The sequence below is a fragment of the Aquarana catesbeiana genome, linkage group LG08 (assembly GCF_042186555.1).
Source record: "Aquarana catesbeiana isolate 2022-GZ linkage group LG08, ASM4218655v1, whole genome shotgun sequence".
Taxonomy (NCBI): domain Eukaryota; kingdom Metazoa; phylum Chordata; class Amphibia; order Anura; family Ranidae; genus Aquarana; species Aquarana catesbeiana.
Window position 1 is genome coordinate 204,913,704 of NC_133331.1, and position 22,545 is coordinate 204,936,248.

A 22,545-nucleotide genomic window follows, 5' to 3' on the forward strand; every position below is an offset into this window, starting at 1 on the left:
GTATTTTAGTATATATATCTATATTATTAGCAATAAAATCACCTGAATACTTTCTGTAGGTGTGGCTCATAGCTGTAGAATGATACTTTGGATCATTGCTGTATGCAAGACGGATCATGTATATTTTGGGATATTTTGATTAAGTGATCTGCCTAACATTACAGATGTAACTTTATAGCACATCATGTATAGATGTAAAAAAATAAACTACTTTATATGTAGGATCATTTCTTCAATGTTACATGAAATGCCTGTGTCTTTCCATCAATGTTTGGTCATCATTCACAGATCTAGAAGTCTGAGTGGGGCTCATGTTGTCATGTTACACCTGGGTCCATTACTACTGAGCGGCAGAGCTGTTTACATCTCTACATATACATTAATTAATGTTTTTTCCAGTTACCAAATTTAGGAGCGCTACTCATATGCAAATTAGTAAAATTCCTAAACCAGACTCCCAGAATAAGAAGTCCATGCCCAGCCTTTTATACGATTGGAAGTCTGTGAGAGCCATGCAGTGCCTGTGCTCTTTACCTCTATAGACACTTACGATAGCTAAGAAGGTCCCCTTACTGCTTTCTTTTTAAAGTGCATCTAAACCAAAAACCACAAATATAATACTGTATATTGCAGCTTACAAGTCTTTAGATGTGAATGCTGCATTATTTCTTTTTTTTTCTGTTATCTTCACTTGGTAATTCTAGGACCCCTGGGGGCTACATTTTTTTTCTTCATCATATCTACAGAAGAGTAATGTTTTTCACCCAGGTTGAATTTCAAACGCATCTTCCTCTCAGCTTATAGGAAGGGAGAAGGACACTAAATTTCTAGAAAGATCAACAAGTATTTTCTGTACTTGCTGAAAATGTTATTAGCCTCAAAAATGAAAACCTAAGCAGCTACCAAGTCTCAGGCTAAGTTCACACCAATGCAGCTGCGACTTGATCAGATTTTCAGTGATGCTATCCAAAGGTGCCCGTATGCGCCTTCATCCAGAGTGGTGGCTGCAGGTTAGATCACTAGGTGAAAACAGAGGGAGAATAGCCTAAACAAGAAAACGAATGCAGCCACTGCATCTAATGATTGGTAGGCTGCAATGTATAACATTTTTCGTTCTGAGTTTTAATACCACTTTAGGAGGGGGACTCAAAACCCCCAAAAATGGCGTGAGCTTGCACTCCCCCCTCCTGATCCATAGCAGGCCACATGCCCTCAACATTGATGTCCTCATCAATATGGGAACAAGGTGCTTTGCTGAGGGGACCTCCCTGGCAAAGAATATCCCCAATGTTGAGGACATGTGGCCTGGTATGGTTTAGGAGGGGGGCTTCACGTTCATTTCCGCCCTTTCCTGGCCTGCCAGGCTGCATGCTCAGAGATAAGGGTCTGGTATGGATTTTTATAGAAGTTTTCACACAAACATAGGTTGGTAAACTGATTATCTTTCTATTTGGGTACTGTGTGCTAAACAGGATAAGTTATGTTGATATGATATGGTAAAATGTATTTACCATAGATAGTAGTATTATTTCCTAATTTCTCAATTTGGTCTCTAGACTGTGATTGGAGCCACATTGTGTCAGCGTGTATTCTAAAGACATCTCTTGCCATTATTCAGGATTTCTGCAGATAGGAAAAAAATGAAAGGTTTAGCAAGTTTGTGTTTTGTATTGTGTGTATGGGAGCATGCTGGATGACCTGCCTGCCTGGATATACATATACCATACTGTGTTGGTGTTTGTTCTATTACATGTATTTTTATTCAGATCATTGTTCTAGTAATAATATTGATTGTTCAAAGGATGTAGACCTGATCAGTCATTTCAGGTTATAAGCCAGGTCACTGTTGAACTTGTAGAAGTCTTTGCACCAGTACCTGAAATTACAACAAACAGTTCTCTATTTATATCTGACAGTTGGAAACAGTTATATGGAGAACACGGGAAATACATCATTTCAGTTCATTCATCACTAATGGAGCAGGAGAATGGAACAGTAAAGTGTGACACAGTGCTCGGGAAACAACCCTCAAATGCTTACTTGCGTAAGTCTTTTTTTTTTTCTTCTATTCGGACATAATCAGATTGATTTACTAAAACCGTAGAGTGTAAAATCTGGTGCAGCTGTGCCTGGTAGCCAATCAGCTTCTAACTTCAGCTTCTTCAATTGGGCTTTGACAAAAAAAAACCCTGGGAGCTGATTGGCTTCTATGCAGAGGTGCACTAGATTTAGCACTCTCCAATTTTAGTAAATCAACCCCAATATGAAAATAAAATGAAAAATTTAAAAGCTGACCTGGCATAAAGTTTTAAGTTCTTATTTTTATCTTGTAGATCCACTCCATTTTTTGCGATACGGCACTGCGTTATTCTAACTGACAATTATGCGGTCGTGCGACACTATACCCAAATAAAATGTATGTAATTTTTTCCCCACAAATAGAGCTTTCTTTTGGTGGTATTTGATCACCTTTGCGGTTTTTATTTTTGTGCTAGAAACAAAAAAAGACAGACAATTTGGAAAATAAAAACAATTTTTTTTACTTTCTGCTTTAAAACATATCCAGTAAAAAAAATGGAAAAAATCTAATTTCTTCATCAATTTAGGTAAATATGTATTCTGCTACATGTTTTTTGGTAAAAAAAATCCCATTAAGCGTATATTGATTGGTTTGCGCAAAAGTTATAGCATCTACAAACTATGGGATAGTTTTACGGAATTTGTATTGATTTTATTTTTTTACTAGTAATGACGGCGATCAGCGACTTATAGCGGGACTGCGACATTGCGGCGGAGAAATCAAACACTAAGTGACACTTTCAATAATTTTTTGGGGACCAGTGACAACCATCACTGCTAAAGAATATGCACTGTCACTGTACTAATGACACTGGCAGGGAAGGGGTTAACATCAGGGGCGATCAGAGGGTTAAATGTGTGCCTAGGGAGTGCTTGCTAACTGTGTGGGGGGATGCTTTAACTGTAGGAAGACAGAGATCCGTGTTCCTGCTTAGCAGAAACACAGCATCTCTATCTTCCCCACTAACAGAACGGCGATCTGCTTTGTTTAACTAGGCAGACCGCCGTTCTGCCTCTCTCGAATGAGCGCCGGGTGCCGGTGGACATCGGGTCCGCCGGACCTGCTGATTGGCTCCCGCTGTGTCCAATCACAGTGGGAGCTGGTGGCCGGGGGAATAGCGCAATCAAATACCCGTACGTGATTTTGCACAGGAGAGCCGTCGCCCCGCAGTATATGTACACAAGGCGGTCGGCAAGTGGTTAAAGTGTAACTAAAGACAGAACTTTTTTATTTTTATTTTGGATAGAGTTAGAGAGGCTTATGTAACCCTTGTCAGTTTTTCTTTGCCTGTCCTATAGTCACAGCAGGAAGTGAGAAGAAATTCCTTTTCGAAGTGAGGAATCCCAGGGCATCACCAATGTTCCCATTGGAAGATTTCCCTTCTGTTACTGTTCTGGTGTCAATCCAAAATTAGAAATGTTCTTCTACTTTCACTTTTACTATTAAAATTAAATAGGACAAATAGAGAGGGTGAATCTCCCTAATAAGGGCACAGACAGCAATAAAAACTGACAGGTGTCCTAATCTCTCTACACTCTATCCAAAACTAAAAAAAAAAAAAAAAACAAGTTTTGCCTTTAGTTACACTTTTAACAACAAAAAAATCTACAATATTATATGCAAAAGGTACCTCCCTTATACCCTGACTCCCTATATGTGCTGGTGATATCACTTCTTATTACCAAATCCCATTTGACAGTGCTCCAGCACTATGCAGGAGCATCTTCTTGCAAATTTTGGGTTTGGTGGCTTTACTAGTATGCTGGGATAAGGCTTAGTGATGTCACCTATGCCCAGGAGCCAGGGTTTATTTTTTGTATTTTTACTGATAATTCAGCTTTTTTTTCAGAGAAGATTGAGTACTGTCTGTGATACTTTTTTATTTGCACTAACATACAATTTTTCAGGACAAGCTTTTGGGGTATGTTAGTGTAAATAAAAAAAGTATCATGGACAGTACTCAATTTTCTCTGTCGCAATTGCACTAATATGGCTACAATCACCTAAAGTATGTTTTTTTTTTTTCCAAATGTAATTTTCTTTTATTATTATTTTCATGCAATAGGTAAGCAGATAAGTATTTTGATGCAAGGTTTGCTTTAAAGTGTTTTTTATGAGGTCAAAAACTTTTTTCATTTTGGGTAGAATGTGGGAGAGTTAGGAACTTTGTAGGTTTTGATTGCTGTCTACACTCTGTTTGTCCTGGTGATCTCTGTCACTGGTACTGTTACACCAGAATTGGTGGGGTTTTTCTGTGCTGAGATATTACTAGAATAAGGACTCACATAATGACAGAAGGAATTGCACCGGAGACAAATGCTTCTCAGAGGGTCCTGAAACAGAGTAAACTTTTTCTAACAATGGAAACAATTTACACAATTGTGTGGGCAGTTTCAATTTATGACAATACTGTGAAAAAGTCCATTGAGATTGTATTTGATATGATAAACCTGTAACATTGATATTTTTTGTGCAGTATGCTTGTTTTTGGTGGATGTGTGTCTATACTGTGCAACGTGAAGTGGTGAAGTGTGCTTGGAAGACTAATGTCCTGACTGCTATGTCCAGTACTATTGACATTTTTTAATGATATGGGTGTACTGTATAATACATTTGTTCATACCAAAATATAAAATGTAAATCATTTTGTAAATATATTTTTAATGAAAAACATACTGAAAATATATATCTATATCTATATATATCTTTGTTTATTTAATCAAAGTGCATGTCACCTGTTAAAAAAAAAAGCAGACAAAAGTTCTGATCTTTCAGTGCCCCATGCCTCCCCTTGGAGTTCTCCTCTCAATAACTATTGTCAACAAAATGGCAGTTGATGACAAGTGTGTGTCTTATAATCCTGAAATGTCTGACCTTAGATATGGGCCTTACAATTGATTAAACCTGAAGCTGTCATATCACGCTCAGCAAATAAGATGGGCAGTCCCAGTGGAGTGAAACTTGGGTGCCCTCTTTCATTTTGAATATGTGCACAAACTTATGTTTGGAAAAGTATGCATCCAAAATCCTACAAAACTTAATGTTTGAAGAATAATTTTCCAAGCAAGGCCTTTATGCTGCTCCAAATTGGCCTTTTATGCTGCTCCAGATCTCTAAAAACTATCAATATTTCTGCATTTCACTCATATTCTTGCACAAAACACATTCCTACGCCACTCATATTACACACCACCCTTATTAATACACACTATCCATATTACTACTCACCACATATATTCTTACACACCACCAATGTATCAGCACATTACTCATATTCCTGCACAACACACATGTTCCTACCCACTAACCATATTCCTACCAACATCATATTTTTGCACATCATCCAAATTTTTACACATCACCCATACCTATTCCTGCACACCACTAGGGATGAGCAAATCTGCCTGGGTTCAATTTGCGAGGGGATAGCCAAATCCATTTTGAAATAAAGTTCAACTTAGGTATGAGGGACATTCACGAAAGCTGGATGTAGTGTTAAGTAACAATACAATTTTTACAGACAGTGTCAGTGGCACTGTATTAGGGTATCAAACATTTTTGATGTGTAATTGGTTTTGGCAAATTTTTACATTTAGTTTGCCTTAAATAAAGTAGTAGCTGATTAATTAGCACTGATTAGCAATAAGCACTGATTAATTTCAACTTGAAAAATGGCTTTTTAGGTAGTTTTGGCTACAATACCTGTTTATTAATTCACGGTACATACTAGGCCTGAATTGAACAGTGGAAGTACTGTAGCAGCCACAACAGATCTAAAAGCTATAGGAAATAAAGCTAAAGCCCTCAACTTTGTACAGATTGGCCAGTGGCACAACAGTGTAATAGTATAGATTATGAGCTTCTTTTTTCACAGTACCACACTGTATTGCCCTAAGTTTAATAAAATATCAAAACAGAGTGTACAAAAACACTTTGAAACTACAAACCCACATTCCACAAACCCCTTACCATCCCTGTATCTCCAAATATTCCCAAAGAATTCAACATTTAGACTGCAGGTATGTTTTTAAAATTGGATAGAGTCAGGACAGTTCAATGGGTTGCAAATAGAAAGAGACAAGGAAACTATTATCTTGCAATATAGACTAGAGTGTATTATATGAGACACAATAAACATCGTTCATGGGTTGGGCATTGTGTAGGAAGGATAGGTAGGATGAAATACGAGAGTTAAGGCAGGTTTTGAAAAAATAAATAAGGATTAGAGTGTATTATTTGAAAGACAATAGGCACAAATATTGTTCAGTGACTGGACAGTATGTAAGCAGCTTGGTAAGAATTCAATAGTCGAGGCAAGTTTTATCTTGTGTATTATATGAGACTCAATAATTATTGTTCATTGGCTGTACAATATGTAAGTAGGACAGATAGGATGATCAGGATGAAATATAAGAGGCAGAGCTGAGGCAGGTTATATCCTGAAATAAGATTGTATTTTTGAGAGACAATAGCCCCAATGATTGTACAGTATGTAAGCAGCTTGGTAATGTCAGAGTTAGGGAGTGACGAGGCATATTTTATTTTGAAATAGAAATTAGAGTCCTATATTTGAGAGACCTTAGCCACAAATATTGTACAATAGCAGGACAATATATAAGCAGACTTGTTGGTCTGAAATATAAGAGGCAAGTTTGACTGAAATAAACATTAGAGTATATTATTTTAGAGACAATAGCCACAAATATTGTTCAGTGGCAGAATAGTGTGTAAGCAGCTTGGTAAGACCGCAATAAAAGAGGGAGAGACAAGGCAAGTTTTATCTTGTGTATTATATAAGACACAATAAATATTGTTTATTGGCTGTATAATATGTAAGTAGGCTAGGTAGGATGAAATATAAGAGGCAGAGCTAGGGCAGGTTTTATCTTGAAATAAGATTGTATTTTTGCGAGACAATAGTCCCAATGATTGTACAGTATGTAAGCAGCTTGATAATGTTACAATGTAGGGAGTGACTAGGCAAGTTTTATTTTGAAATAGAAAATAGAGTCTTATATTTGAGAGACCTTAGTCACAAATATTGTACAATGGCAGGACAGTATGCAAGCAGCCTTGTTAGTCTGAAAAATAAGAGGCAGGTTTGATTTTGAAAACAGCATTAGAGTATATTATCTTAGAGACAATAGCAACAAATATTTTTGAGTGCCAGAGCACTGAAATAGACCAAAATCTTCAATATGCAACACAGGATTTTCCTAGCAGCAAACATAGAAATTTGGTGGCTCAGGTCCAGCTTCAGAAGCATTATGTGGAACCTTTACAGAGTCGTAGCACTGGAATAGGCTGCAAATGTTGAGATGCACAGGATTTAGCTTGCAACAAACATTAGAAATTTGACAGCTGAGGTTCAGCTGTGTAAACATGGTGTGGAACCTACATGGTGTCGGAGCATTGAAATAGGCCACAAACATTGAGTTACACCAAAGGATTTTCCCTGCAGCAAACTGAGTTCTAGCTAAAGAGACATTTTGTAGCACCGTTACAGTACCAGAGTTTTAAGAATTAGTCTGTAGCATCAGCAACAGGTTTTTTTTCAGTAACTGATAATCCAAGGCTGGTTAATTTTAATGAAAGTGAGCCAGACACACAGTCAGGGTATAGGTGAATTTGCTTTCATGTAACAAATCCTCCTGCTGAGATGAGGGCCCTCTCAGACAGCACACTAAATGTGTGACACCCCTCAAACATAAAAAGCGTAATAAACCCTGAATTGGGGAAGGAGGGCCAGCTAATGGTCATATCATAAGATTTCACACTTAATTTTTGCTAATGCCTGCAAATGAACGACTTCTTTTCAATTTTTGCCTTGATAAAATATCAGGTGCACAGCCAAAACTACCTAAAAAGGCTTTTTTTCAAGTTTAAATGAATCAGATTGGGGTGCTGCTGCTGTTAGACTGCCCAGCATCCTAGAAACAAACCACATGCTTGCCCCCTGCAGTCCCAGCATTCAGAGGAAAAGGACAGAACTTCCTCCTCCAGACCTCTAATGGACCCTAATGTAAGGAGTGAGTCAGATTCTGGGCACCCTAATGTAAGGAATGGGGGGGGGGGTCTGGGCACCTTAATGTAAGGTGGGAGTTGGACTCTGGGCACTCTAATTCAAGGGGAGAGGAACAACTCTGGGCATCCTAATGTAAAGGGGGGACAAATCTGGGGGCCCTAATGTAAGAGGGGGAAGTCTGGGGACCCTTTTGTAAGTGTGGGCTCTGGGGGTCCTGATTTAAGGGAGGGGATGCTGGGGACCCTGTTTTTAAAAGGGAGGAAACTCCGGGGACCCTGATGTAAGGGGGAGTCTCTTGGATGCTGATTTAAGGTGGTGACTCTGGGGCTCTGATGTTAGAAGGGGGGACCTTGCTTTAGGAAGGGGGCTCTGAGGACCCTGGTTTAAGGGGGCACTTTAGGGACCCTGATGTAAGCAGGGGTGCCCTGATTAATTGAGGGACTCTGCGGACCCTGATGTAAGGGGGGGTGTGGGGCCTCTGACTTAAGGGGAGGTTTTAGAGACCCTGATTTAAAGAGGGAGGACCCTGGAAACTCTGATTTACCGGGGGGACAAGACTCTTGGAGCCCTGACAGAAGGGGGATTCAGGGGGCCCCAATATAAGAGGAGGGAAATCTGAAGACCCTGATGTAAGAGAGGCTGTGGGGACCCTTATCTAGGGAGCAAACTCCTAAGGGCAAGAAATAGTTAACCTCTTCCCTCCGATGAGAAGCCTATATGCAGCCTCTCGATGGGTGGGCTTTAATGCTGAGTGGCTTCATGTATGCGTTCTTAGGTAAACACTTTGCTGTGCTGAAAGTGCGCTCCCTGCGTGCTCCCAGCACAGTAACCAGCAATTACCAGAAAGCTCCCGATGCATACTTGCCAATGCCGATGTGACTGCCAATCACATTGGTCACATGACTGGAATACCCACCTCTGTCTCCTGGCATTTAGAACCTGTTAAAGGTCCGGGAGGTGGCGGCAGGAAGGGTTTGAGGTAGGCTCAGACAAACAAAGTGATATCTTCCTGTGTGCAGAAACACAAATGCAATTGAAACATTTTTTTTTTAAAAAGATTCTTTGTTCTGAAGTTTGAGTATCTGTAATACTTCCACTTGACGTAGTAAGTAGTAGTATTTTGTATTTCTGTGGTATACAGTATGTGTGCAGTGTATGCAGTGACTAGGCACAGATTCTGTTTAATAATCCCCTTTTATGCTCCTCCCACTGTTAGGCGAAATCTGTCCAAGCCAACTGTTCAACAGTGACACACGTGAATTTTATTTTCGTGCTGTATCCCAGGATGCCCCAGATCTTTAATTATCCTAGTCATGCTCACATTTTGTCACGCTGTTTTTACTTTTTTAATTGTAAAACCAGATTACTTGTTGTGGGTATTGTCAATGTTTACATACTGTTTAAATTATTTCAGGTTGCCAGTAAACTCGCTTCATGCTTGGTCAGTAAAAAACACTGTGGGGGGGGGGGGGGGTTGGCAACTCTGATTGGCCCTTTTTACTTTAAATTCCATGGACATACCCTTTCGCTATAGGTTCTTTAATGTGGCTCCCTAGCCGTCTTCGCCCTCCTATTTTGTGTCCTACCCTGTCTCATTCACTAGCGGTCTGGGAGAGGGTACGACACCGTAAACCTCTGTCCTCCCCACATACTCCATTAGCTCCCATATTTTTCAATCCTGAATTCTCCCCTGGAATGACTCCAATGCTATTTTTATGGTGGCTCAACAAAGGGCTCCTTAGGATAGGAGACTACCTTAATGGGGACCAACCGCACTCGATACAATATCTTAAAGACACATTTCAGATGCCCTCCGGCGAACTATTTAGATATAATCAAATTATTTCCTTTGTACGATCTAAACTTAACCGGTTGGATGGATCCCTGATACTTACAAATTTTGAATTATCTTACCAAACGAGGGGCCTTTTACAGGGAAGGATATCTACAATATACACTATCATTACTGACCCGGGAACTAAGCTCCCTTACATGAATCAATGGGAACGGGACTTGAACGCCACGTCGGAATTATCGGATTGGCAAGATACCACCTATGCTTTATCCAAAATATCAATCAATACAACATTAATTGAAGCAAATTATGAAACACTTCTAAGTTGGTATTTGGTCCCGACCAGAGTTGCAAAGATGCACCTATCTGCGTCGCCCACCTGCTTCTGGTGTTGTGGCCAGATGGGTACAATGTTCCATGTTTGGTGGCAATGCCCTGTGGTCACTAGATTTTGGATTTGTATATTTAATCTAGTATATTCTGTGACGGGGGTTAATATACGTAGATCCCTGGAACCAGCTCTTTTTCAAAAATTACCTAATGAGGTCCCCAAAAAAATCGACAAAACTAATAGTATATATTTTTCTGGCAGCTAGGATTACTATTGCTAAACACTGGAAGCAGTCGATGGTTCCTCTTGATTACGTGAAGAATAAACTTAACTGGATCATGGTTAACGACAGACTTACCTTTGTCCTTCGTAATTCTACCAAGAAATTCGATGCAACCTGGGACCCATGGATTCGCTATCTATCTACACCTTAAAGCGGTTCTTTCTTTCTTTCTTTCTTTCTTTCTTTCTTTCTTTCTTTCTTTCTTTCTTTCTTTCTTTCTTTCTTTCTTTCTTTCTTTCTTTCTTCTTTCCTTCCTTCCTTCCTTCCTTCCTTCCTTCCTTCCTTCCTTCCTTCCTTCCTTCCTTCCTTCCTTCCTTTCCTTCCTTTCCTTCCTTTCCTTCTTTTCCTTTCTTTCCTTTCTTTCCTTTCTTTCCTTTCTTTTCTTTCTTTCTCTCTTTTTTCTTCTTTCCTTTTTTTTTTCTCTCTCTCGCTCTATCTCCTTTTCTTCTTCTCTTTTCCCTTTTTTTTTTTTCTTTCCCCTTTTCTTAAAATTCATGTTGACCGGATTATATAATGCCGCGTACACACGGTCAGACTTTTCAGCTACAAAAGTCCGACAGCCCGTTCGACGGACATTTGGTGGAATTTCAACAGACTTTCTACCGACCGGACTTGGCTACACACGATCACACAAAAGTCCGACGGATTCGTATGTGATGGCGCACACCGGACTAAAATAAGGAAGTTGATAGCCAGTAGCCAATAGCTGCCCTAGTGTCGGTTTTTGTCCGTCGGACTAGCATATAGACGAGCGGATTTCTGGGTCCGGCGGAGTTACGACGTAAAGATTTGAAGCATGTTCCAAATCTAAAGTCCGTCAGATTTGTGGCTGGAAAAGTCCGCTGAAAGTCCGGAGAAGCCCACACATGATCGGATTGTCCGCCGGACTTGGTCCGTCGGCGTCCGTCGGACTTTTGTAGCCGAAAAGTCCGACCGTGTGTACGCGGCATAAGATGCTAGGACAGAACATATATCTCTATGCTGACATGATACTAGTAGAAATGTATACAGGGGTTCCCTTTTTCCCTCCCCTCCCTACCCTTCCCAAACCCCTCCCCAATCCCCTCCCTTCTCTTTCTTCCCTCCCCTCTGTTCCTTACAACATACATTTTTCCCCCTGTACAAGTCATTCCTAATGCTATAAGTTAAAGTAGCTTAAGACAACCTGTAACCGGTCCCTACTCGGTTAGAAATGTATTTTTTTTTCCTTTGACTCTACAGTGAATGACTTAATATTTTGGGTTACATATTGTGTTATATGGTTAAGTTAATTGGCACTCCCGCCAAACATATTTTGCGTTAGGTTTGCTCTGTTTATTACCTAAGTTTATGATTATTTGAAAAGGAGCACTACTTGAGGGTGCTCGATTCTCATTCCTGTTTTTGTCACTTGTGCTTTATACAACATTGATACTTCAATAAAAATATTGAAAATTAAATTCCATGGACATTTTCAGGTTTGCATGCGCACATGCGCGATCGTCATGCACTCAACAAAGTAATCCTTTAACAGATCTGCTAGCTCATACACTCATGTTTAGGGTATATGTTGCAGTTTGCATTTGCAGTGTTCAGTGAACAGGAAAATAATTCTGTCTGTGCCTCATAAGCAGAAAATTTTAACTAAGTAATGCATGTTTTGAGATTTGGGCAAAACACAAACGATTATAATATGACAAGCACAACGACTGCTTACTAGGATTTGAAAGACTTGGGTGTCAAAAGAGCAGCGCACAAACTCTATGCTATATGCTGCTAAGGCAGCCTAATTATGGATATGTTCTATTAAAATATGCCATGGAAGCCACAGTGTATTAAATTGTGTATGCACACTTTCATATATTGTACTGTATAATACACTATAACTTCTATTCAGTTTTTTTTTTCACAGTCAACTTCTATAATAATGTCATATAGCCCCCAAATCATCAGAGAATATCACTTAGCTGGCATACTATTGAATGCACAAGCATGTGTTTCATAGTCATCCCTAGGTACACTTTTATATTTGCACACATTTCCATTAGCATTGCAAGCATATAGTTATTCTACCAAGCAGATACCATAGCATACGTGCAATTTCTTTAGTAAATCAGGCTCAGGTTGTCTAAAAGGGGATAACTACTGCTGTGTTGTTTGGTAGCTAACCCATATTGCTCTGAGAATTCTTTGTCGTGTGAATGTTTATTCGTAAAACAATTATACATAAGACAAGTGTAGTGCTTGACCCGAATGAGCTACTGTTTCTAGGGTCTCCTATTTCCATGCCCATGAGTCTGGAAGTAGCACCATGCACTCTAATATACCTGGACTGAATAGGGTAAATATTTATCGCAACTATATATACATGAAGCATCCCAATGGCCAAAGGAAAAGAAACAGCAATTAATGCACAATAAATAGGTGAAACAATGGCAAAGAAAATATATTGTTGATAGCAAACAAGTGGAACAGAAAGTAACCCCTGCTCCACTTAAAGAGAGTTATACCACAATAACGGTCTGGCAGTCTACATAATACCCTACCCCCCCCCCCCCCCCCCCAGCACATTGGGGACCATATCTTTCATTGGAGCGCCCAGGATTAAGTTCCTTCAAACACATATAAAAGTGCCTACACTGTAACCCATGCGGGCAGCACTGTTCTTCTTTATATCAAGGTGTAGTGGGGGTTGGCCAGTGGCCTCTAGACAACTCCTATAGTGTCAGCTGACCTCTCTCCACCCCCTGGTTTTGGCACAAGAAAGTCAGTGTCCGAAGCGTTTTCCCTGACAATCCGGCTGTCATGAACAGGTGTGACCAGATTGTGTTGACTGCAAAGAGGAAACCAAAACGCATGTAAAGTGAATAAGAATAATGTTTATTTAAGATAAGACACCTGAGCGCAGAGGGTGCTGTCTTCTCCACACTGCCGGAGTACACCCGCTGGTGGACACCAGTACTACGGCCCAAGGATGCAACAGTGCCACCAGCAGGTTAGTCCTCTTATTACAAGTCCTAGGTGTTGGAAGACACCCGTTGATGTACACTGGTACTGTGATCCAAGAGACCGATAGCACCACCAACGGGTAAACCTTTTCATGACACCGCCTCAGTCAGTGTCAGTAATTTTCTCTGGTTCTAGGTAACATCTGCCAAGTCCATGCAGCTGCTCCTTTTATGTCAGCTCTGCGGATCAGGGCTACAGAGGAAAAAAACATTTCAAAATGTATAAACTTACAGTGAAAAATAAAGTGAATCCTTACTAACAATAATAACATATGTAAATAACTAAACATTCAAGTCCATAAAATAAAGTGCTCTATTTGTGCTTGGCTTTGTCTTTCGGAATATGGCTCTGATGACACAAGAGTAATATTGTATAGAAGGGTATTCCCACCTGCACGTAAGAAGGTTGATTAAACATAGATTAGAGCTAATCGAATTAGCTCCTAATAATATGTGACATAAATCATCCACAGTAAAACTGAAAATAGACATCTGAGCATCAGAGCAAAGAGGTGCAAATAATGATCAGTCCCCACACTGCAGATGTTTGATGTCAGTGGCAAACATGGTGTAGGAAGAATTGTTGACATGATGTAGGGAAAGCAGATTGAGAGGCAGAGTGAGTGATCATATATCACTGTGTTTGTGCTTATCTTGTACCGGGGAGGCTGGGCCATAATTTAAAGTGCATTAAGATGCCACTTAACTGAGGAATTGATGTTAGTTAAAAGCCAAGTTTATGTAGGTCTGGCATTTTTTAGAGGCCCTCTGTCACAGGTGAGGAGGGGTGCACTATCACATACAAGACAAACAACCTTCTCACTTCAGTCTGCACACATTTCAAATTCCCAATCCCAGTGGAATAAATAATGGATTGTGCTGTGATGTATAAATAGGCATTAAATGAAGACTCCAGTGTAACTGAAAAGCAAGATAATAATTTATTTTTTATCATTTAAGGTTTTATTGTGTGCACCAGCAAAGACAATACAAATCCAACATTGATATATGGTACAATAATCATAAACTGTTACACAAACCGATAATAAAGTAAAACCATATGCTAGGTACAAAGCATATAGGGTGATGCCAACATGGCAACAAAAAAACGACATTAGTCTGACATAGAATGCAACAGTGTAAGACACTAAAATCACCCAGAGGCTGGTGTACACAAACAAATTTTCCAATAGAAAGAAAAAGGCATTATGTCATCACAGAAGGTAAAAGACAAGAAGGCGAGAGCCAGAAGGAAAAGAGAATAAGCAAGCTCAATAGGGAAAGACAGGCATTGAACAGGAAAACCTAGGAGAAAGGGAGAGGAACAAAAAAAAGGGCGAGGGGGAGGTTGGGGAAGAAAAGGGTTGGGAACACATGCACAGTCACAGCTGCTCATCCGAGGAGGCCACAAGTGTGTTGTGGTCCTGTGAGTACCGGAAATCGTGCCAGTAAAACCAGGTTTTAAAGATAATGATTTCAAATGAGGATTTGTTGTAGTAATATAGGGGGTTATTTATGAAAGGAAAATCCACTTTGCACTACAAGTGCACTTTAAAGTGCACTGAAAGTGCACTTGGAAGTGCTGTCGCTCTAAATCTAAGGGGTAGATCTGAAATGAGTGGAAGCTCTGCTGATTTTATCATCCAATCATGTGCGAGCTAAAATGCTGTTTTTTATTTTCCTTGCATGTCCCCCTTGGATCTACAGCGACTTTACTTCCAAGTGCACTTTTAGTGCACTATTAAGTGCACTTGCAGTGCAAAGTGGATTTTCCTTTAGTAAATAACCCCCATAGTAATGACAGATTTTCACAAACTTGCATTGCCAAGTAATCATACATAAAAGTAGGGAAGGATTGGTCTGGGGGCAAACTTTCATTGTAGGGACAAATTTCTGTAGGCTAAAGAAAGGGGTAACATGCAAAGTGTGCCGTAGTGTCACACAATTGGTGAGCAGGGTAAAAGGTGAGTATTCTAAAAGGACATGGTTTGTTGACACACCTTTTTACATCTACCAGCATCAGCTTCCCTTGCTGCTCTTAGTATTTACCCAAATGATATCTCAGATTTGCCGGGAAATTGGCCAGATGCTGTCACCATAGATGCTGTGAATGTGGAGCAGGTAGCAAAGTACTGTGTCTTCTCATTGATGTTGCTAGCCATTTTGATGTGTTGAAATACCCTAATCTCTCTACGTTTACAAGTTCTACAATGAATAGATTACAAAAAGATAAACCCATAGACTGTTTATTGGAGCTGGAGTGAATGAACTGTTGCTTGGGTGGATGGTGGCCTCTGTACCGTTTGGGGGAGAACCAGGTAAAACCAGTGGCCCCTACAGTGGAAATTGTGTAGTTCCACTGCCAGCAGATAGAGAGATAATTTGCATGCCTCAGAGGTTCTCGCTCTGTCCTGTCTGCAGTTCTTAGAGTTGTACCTGCCTTCTTTGTCCAGTGTTTTCAGGCAGGTAGGGTGACATCCCAAAATACAGCTACGGATGGAGGATGAGCAGACACCCGAAAAAAAGATCGGAGTCAGTGGGAGGCAGCACTGCATTAATAACATCAGAGAAATCCCTACTCCTGACATGCACTGACTGTGTTGTGTGCCACTTGAGAACTATTAGCCTGGTAAAGAAATTATTGCAATGGTGCTTGAAGTGGAGTGGGTAGGTGGCAGCAGTTGACACAGTTCTCCTTTCCACATACTTGGATATGCTGCAATTCACAGGAACACCTTGCTCTCATGCACACACTCAGGGTAACTACCATGCCATTTTATCACTTTGCTTTTTTCAACTAGTCATTGAGTATCTATCTTCAGTTCACCCTATCTGAATACACAGTATTCACGGATATTATTTCTATTTAACATAGATCCATTGAATATTTTTACTTTTGTTCATCGCCTCAATACACCATGAAGACCGGTGATCTGTGCTTTGGGGATCCTGTGTGTGCACCCTACTGGTGCACGGCCTTACCAATGTATGTGGTGAGTATGGAACCAGGGCCAGAACAATTAGTCTCTCCTGGGAGCTGAGGTAGTCAAAGGCCGTGCACCAGTAGGTAAGTACCCAGGATTGGCAACTTTGCCTGTTCCTGTTATTGGCAACTTTGCCTGTTCCTGTTCCTGTTATTCTCAGTGCCATAGTGGACTAACTATGCCCTGTTTTTTGTAGATATCTTTGAGCATCCACCCCTGAGGAAGTGCTTATACACGAAATGCATCGGTCATTCAGGATACAGTCATATGCCTGCCAATAGGAATCAATCTAGATGCACGACTAACAGTTGTCCTGTGGACAGATTCTCCCACCTGAGCTGTGGATCTCTGCAGCTCCTCCAGAGTTACCATGGGCCTCTTGGCAGCTTCTTTGATTAATGCTCTCCTTGCCCAGCCTGTCAGTTTAGGTGGACGGCCATGTCTTGGTAGGTTTGCAGTTGTGCCATATTCTTTCCATTTTCGGATGATGGATTGAACAGAGCTCCGTGAGATGTTCAAAGCTTGGGATATTTTTTTAGAACGTAACTCTGCTTTAAACTTCTCCACAACTTTATCTCTGACCTGTCTGGTGTGTTCCTTGGCCTTCATGATGCTGTTTGTTCACTAAGGTTCTCTAACAAACCTCTGAGGGCTTCACAGAACAGCTGTATTTATACTGAGATTAAATTATACACAGGTGGACTCTTTTTACTAATTAGGTGACTTCTGAAGGCAGTTGGTTCCACTAGATTTTAATTAGGGGTATTAGAGTAAAGAGGGCTGAATACAAATGCATGCCACACAGATCAAAAACATGTGCAGGTAGTCAGTAGGGATGAGCTTCGTGTTCGAGTCGAACCCATGTTCGACTCGAACATTGGCTGGCCGATCGTTTGCTGAATTGCGAACGATTAGGGCCGTTCGCGCCAAATTCGTGTGGCGCGTCACGGCCCATAATTCACTGCGGCATCGCATTGCATTGCTGGCTGATGATTGGCCAAGCATGCACTATGACCCACATGCTTGGCCAATCACAGCGCCGTCTGTAGAGAGAGCTGTAATTGGCCAAAGCTAGGGTGGCTTTGGCCAATTATGGCTCAGGGGGTTTAGAACACGCCCCACACTATATAAGGCCACCTGCATGGCGGCCCTGTGTAGTGTGTTCCAGCTTGACAGAGAGATAGACAGAGAGAGAGACAGTGTCATTTGATTTAAGTTAGATAGATTAGGCAGGACAGTCAGTCAGTTAGCTGCACTTACAGTGTATTGTGTATATATATGCATCCCAGGTGTTGTGTGTGTATATATATATACACTGTATTCAGTTTAGCTAGATCCATTCCTGTTATCTTCCTACTGACAGGCAGGCTTGTGTTGTTACAGTATTTACAGCTACCTGAAGAAAATTGCTGATGTTCTTTTGATCCTATTAGTACCACAGTCAGGCAGCTAGACTATTTACAGTTAGTGTAGTGCGTCCTCCTCACACTCTTCAGTTAAAGCTACAAGTTAGTTTAGTGTGACCTCTGCACAGTGTTCAGCTAAAGCTACAAGTTAGTGTAGTGCGTCCTCCTCACAGTGTTCAGCAAAAACTACAAGTTAGTTTAGCGCGTCCTCCTCACAGTGTTCAGCTAAAACTTCAAGTTAGTGTAGTGCATCCTCTGAACAGTGTTCAGCTAAAGCTACAAGTTAGTGTAGTGCACAGTGTTCAGCTAAAGCTACAAGTTAGTGTAGTGCGTCCTCCTCACAGTGTTCAGTTAAAGCTACATGTTAGTTTAGTGTGACCTCCTCACAGTGTTCAGCTAAAACTACAAGTAGGTGTAGTGCGTCCTCTGAACAGTGTTCAGCTAAAGCTACAAGTCAGTGTAGTGCGTCCTCTGAACAGTGTTCAGCTAAAGCTACAAGTTAGTGTAGTGTGTCCTCCTCACAGTGTTCAGCTAAAGCTACAAGTTAGTGTAGTGTGTCCTCCTCACAGTGTTCAGCTAAAGCTACAAGTTAGTGTAGTGCATCCTCTGAACAGTGTTCAGCTAAAGCTACAAGTTAGTTTAGTGTGACCTCTGCACAGTGTTCAGCTAAAGCTACAAGTTAGTGTAATGCGTCCTCCTCACAGTGTTCAGCTAAAGCTACATGTTAGTGTAGTGCGTCCTCTGAACAGTGTTCAGCTAAAGCTACAAGTTAGTTTAGTGTGACCTCTGCACAGTGTTCAGCTAAAGCTACAAGTTAGTGTAGTACGTCCTCCTCACAGTGTTCAGCTAAAGCTACAAGTTAGTGTAGTGCGTCCTCCTCACAGTGTTCAGCTAAAGCTACATGTTAGTTTAGTGTGATCTCCTCACAGTGTTCAGCTAAAACTACAAGTTAGTGTAGTGCGTCCTCTGAACAGTGTCCAGCTAAAGCTACAAGTTAGTGTAGTGCGACCTCTGCACAGTGTTCAGCTAAAGCTACCTGTAGAAGGCTGGTGGTGTTTTCCTAATCCTATCACTACCGCAGGCAGCTAAATTATTTACACGTTAGTGTAGTGCGACCTCTGCACAGTGTTCAGCTAAATTTACCTGTAGAAGGTTGGGGGTGTTTTCCTGATCCTATCACTACCACAGGCAGCTAAATTATTTACACGTTAGTGTAGTGCGACCTCTGCACAGTGTTCAACTAAAGCTACCTGTAGAAGGTTGGTGGTGTTCTCATACTACTGGCAGGCAGTTGATTTTGCTAGCTGCAGTATCAGTGTATATATATATATATATATATATATATATATATATATATATATATATATATATATATCCCAGCTTAGTGCAGCTACAGGCTATTAGTATGTCTGGAAGGCCAACAAGGTGAGGCAGACAGTCACAAGCCAATAAAAGAGGGCAAGCAGGCTCTGTGTCTAGAGGCAACAGTGCTGGTCGTGGAGACGGTGCATCCTCAGCACGTGGCCGTGGGACACGCTTGGCCTTTTTTTCGGCAGCTGGCTGTGTTGAGCCGCAACATGCGGAAGACTTGGTCGAGTGGATGACCAAACCGTCCTCATCCTCCTCATCCTCTCTCACCCATGCTCAGGGTACTTTGTCTGGCAAAGCAGCTGCCAACGCGGCCTCTTCCCTCGGCTCAATGGCATCAGTGACTCCTTCCCTAGCCCCACCATGTCCTCCTGAGGAGTCCCTCGAACTGTTTGACCACAGTGTTGGGTACATGCTCCAGGAGGATGCCCAGTGTTTAGAAGGCTCTGATGATGATACTGAGCTAGATGAAGGCAGTAACGTGAGCATGGACAGAGGGGGTGCCCAAGAAGGACAGCAATCTGGCAGTCATGCTCCCCCTGCTGCAGCATACTGCCAGGTTTGCTCCGGTGATGAGGAGGGAGGGGATGATGAGGTCACTGACTCAACGTGGGTGCCTGATAGGAGAGAGGAGGAGGACCAACGAGGCAGGATGCCCTCCAGGGGCCAGCCTAAGGGCAGCACACTGACTGCATCACACCGCAAAGCTCCGCATGTGCAGGGCACTGCTGTCTCTGCACGTTATTCTAAAAGTTCTTTGGTGTGGGCCCTTTTTGAGACGAGTGCATCAGATTGCACCGCTGCTATTTGCAACATATGTCTCAAGCGTATCTCGCGTGGCCAAAACATCTACCGCTTGGGCACCACATGCTTGACCAGACATATGTTGACCTGCCATGCAGTTCGCTGGCAAGCGTATCTAAAAGACCTACACCAAAGAACAAAGAGGACCTCTCCTTGCTCCTCATCAGCTGAGATCTCCAACCCCACTATACCTTCAGTCCTCTCTGAGACCTGCACTGAGAGGAATGAAGGTGTAGAATTAGGTGTGTCACAGCCAAGTACTTGTGGGTAATCTGCTTTCGATACACCGACGTCAGATTGTACCAGGCAAATTTCCCTGCCCCAGCTGCTGGACCGCCGAAAGAAGTTCGCTCCCAGCCATCCACATGCCCAGCAGTTGAATGCTAGCTTGGCAAAATTGCTAGCACTTCAACTGCTACCTTTTTAGTTGGTAGACTCTGCCCCCTTCCGTGAGTTTGTGGAATGTACGGTTCCTCAGTGGCAGGTACCCAAACGCCACTTTTTCTCACGAAAGGCGATTCCGGCTCTCTACTGGCATGTGGAAGGCAATGTCTTGGCCTCGCTGGACAGGACGGTCAGCGGTAAGGTGCATATTACCGCTGACTCATGGTCCAGCAGGCATGGACAGGGATGTTACCTAAGTTTCACGGCGCATTGGGTCACTCTGCTGGCAGCTGGGAAGGATGCAGGACAAGGTGCAGTAGTGTTGGAGATTGTTCCGCCACCACGCCTCCAAAATGCCACTACTAATGATTGTGATACACCTCTCTCCTTCACCCCCTCCTCTTCTTCTTCCTCCATGGCCTCTTCCTGTGCTTTGTCCTCGGAACCAGCGGTGCTCCGTAGGCGTTCAAGGGGCTACGCAAGTATGCAGGCCAAAAGATGCCATGCGGTGCTTGAGCTGGTGTGCTTGGGGGACAGGAGCCACACTGGGGCAGAGCTTCTGTCAGCTCTGCAGGGGCAGGTTCAGAGCTGGTTGACGCCACGCCAACTTAAGGCAGGAATGGTGGTTTGCGACAATGGCACCAACCTCCTCTCCACCGTCCGACAGGGACAACAGACCCACGTGCCCTGTTTGGCTCATGTCCTTAACTTGGTGGTGCAGCGGTTCTTGGGCAGGTACCTGGGCTTACAGGATGTCCTGAGGCAGGCCAGGAAAGTCTGTGTGCATTTCTGCCGGTCATATAATGCCAGTGCTCGGCTGGCAGACCTCCAAAAGGAGTTTAACCTGCCCAAGAACCGCCTAATCTGTGACATGCCCACCAGGTGGAACTCAACATTGGCCATGCTGCAGCGGCTGCATACGCAGCAGAGGGCCATCAATGAGTACCTGTGCGACTATGGCACCAGGACAGGGTCAGGGGAGCTTGTTTTTTTTCCCCACGCCAGTGGGCCATGATCAGGGATGCATGCACTGTCCTGTCACCATTTGAGAAGGCCACGAGGATGGTGAGCAGTGACACGGCATGCATCAGTGACACTGTCCCCCTTGTCCACCTGTTGGAGCACACGCTGCATGGAATAATGGACAGGGCACTTGAGGCAGAACAGAGGCAGGAAGAGGAGGACTTCCTTAGCTCTCAAGGCCTCCTTTATCCAGACAGTGTTCCTGCGTGCCCGCCGATCACACAGGAAGAGGAGGAGGATTGTGTCAGTATGGAGATGCAGACTGGCACTCAGCATCAGTAGCAGTCTTTAAGGGATCAGTCCCAGGAAACACATGGACTTGTACGTGGCTGGGAGGAGGTGGCTGCGGACCATGTCGTCCTTAGTGACCCAGAGGACTCCGGACCAAATGCCTCAGCAAACCTATGCTGCATGGCCTCCCTGATCCTGCAAAGCCTGCGTAAGGATCCTTGTATTCGTGTTATCAAGGAGAAGGACCAATACTGGCTGGCAACCCTCCTTGATCCACGTTACAAGGGTAAGGTTGCGGACCTTATCTTTTCATCTCAGAGGGAGCAGAGGATGAAACATCTTCGGGAGGCCTTGCAGAAAGGTCTGTGCAATGCGTTCCCAGAGACTGGGAGGTTACAAACTCCTGTTTCTGGACAACGTGTTGCTGAGGCTTCTCGTCAGTCAAAGAAGGAGCGGTGGAGAAGGTTGCCGTCTGACCGATGCGTTCAGACGATTTTTTAGTCCGCAGCCCCAAGGTATGATCGGTTTCAGCAACCATCGCCAGCGTCTGTTTTACATAGTGCAGGAATACCTAGGGGCAAGATCTGACTTGGACACCTTTTCCACCGAAAATCCTCTCGGTTACTGGGTCTTGATGGATGGATCACTGGTCAGAGCTTGCACAGTATGCAATTGAGCTACTGGCCTGTCCTGCATCCAGCGTTCTTTTGGAATGCACATTCAGTGCTGCTGGAGGCTTTGTAACCGATCACAGGGTGCGTCTGTCCACCGACTCGGTCGATCGACTGACCTTCATAAAAATGAATCAGTCTTGGATCACCACCAGCTACCAAGCACCTGATGC

At 42.6% G+C, this 22,545-nt stretch overlaps 1 protein-coding gene across 1 annotated transcript in view; it reads left to right on the plus strand.

Annotated features, from left to right (window-relative positions):
* LOC141106724 (heparan-alpha-glucosaminide N-acetyltransferase-like) overlaps nucleotides 1–22,545 on the plus strand; it is a 645,511-nt gene that overhangs the window by 41,084 nt on the left and 581,882 nt on the right. The window contains exon 4 of the mRNA XM_073597659.1: nucleotides 1,917–2,044. Within this exon, the coding sequence (XP_073453760.1) occupies nucleotides 1,917–2,044 (128 nt within the window). The remainder of the gene's footprint in view (nucleotides 1–1,916; nucleotides 2,045–22,545) is intronic.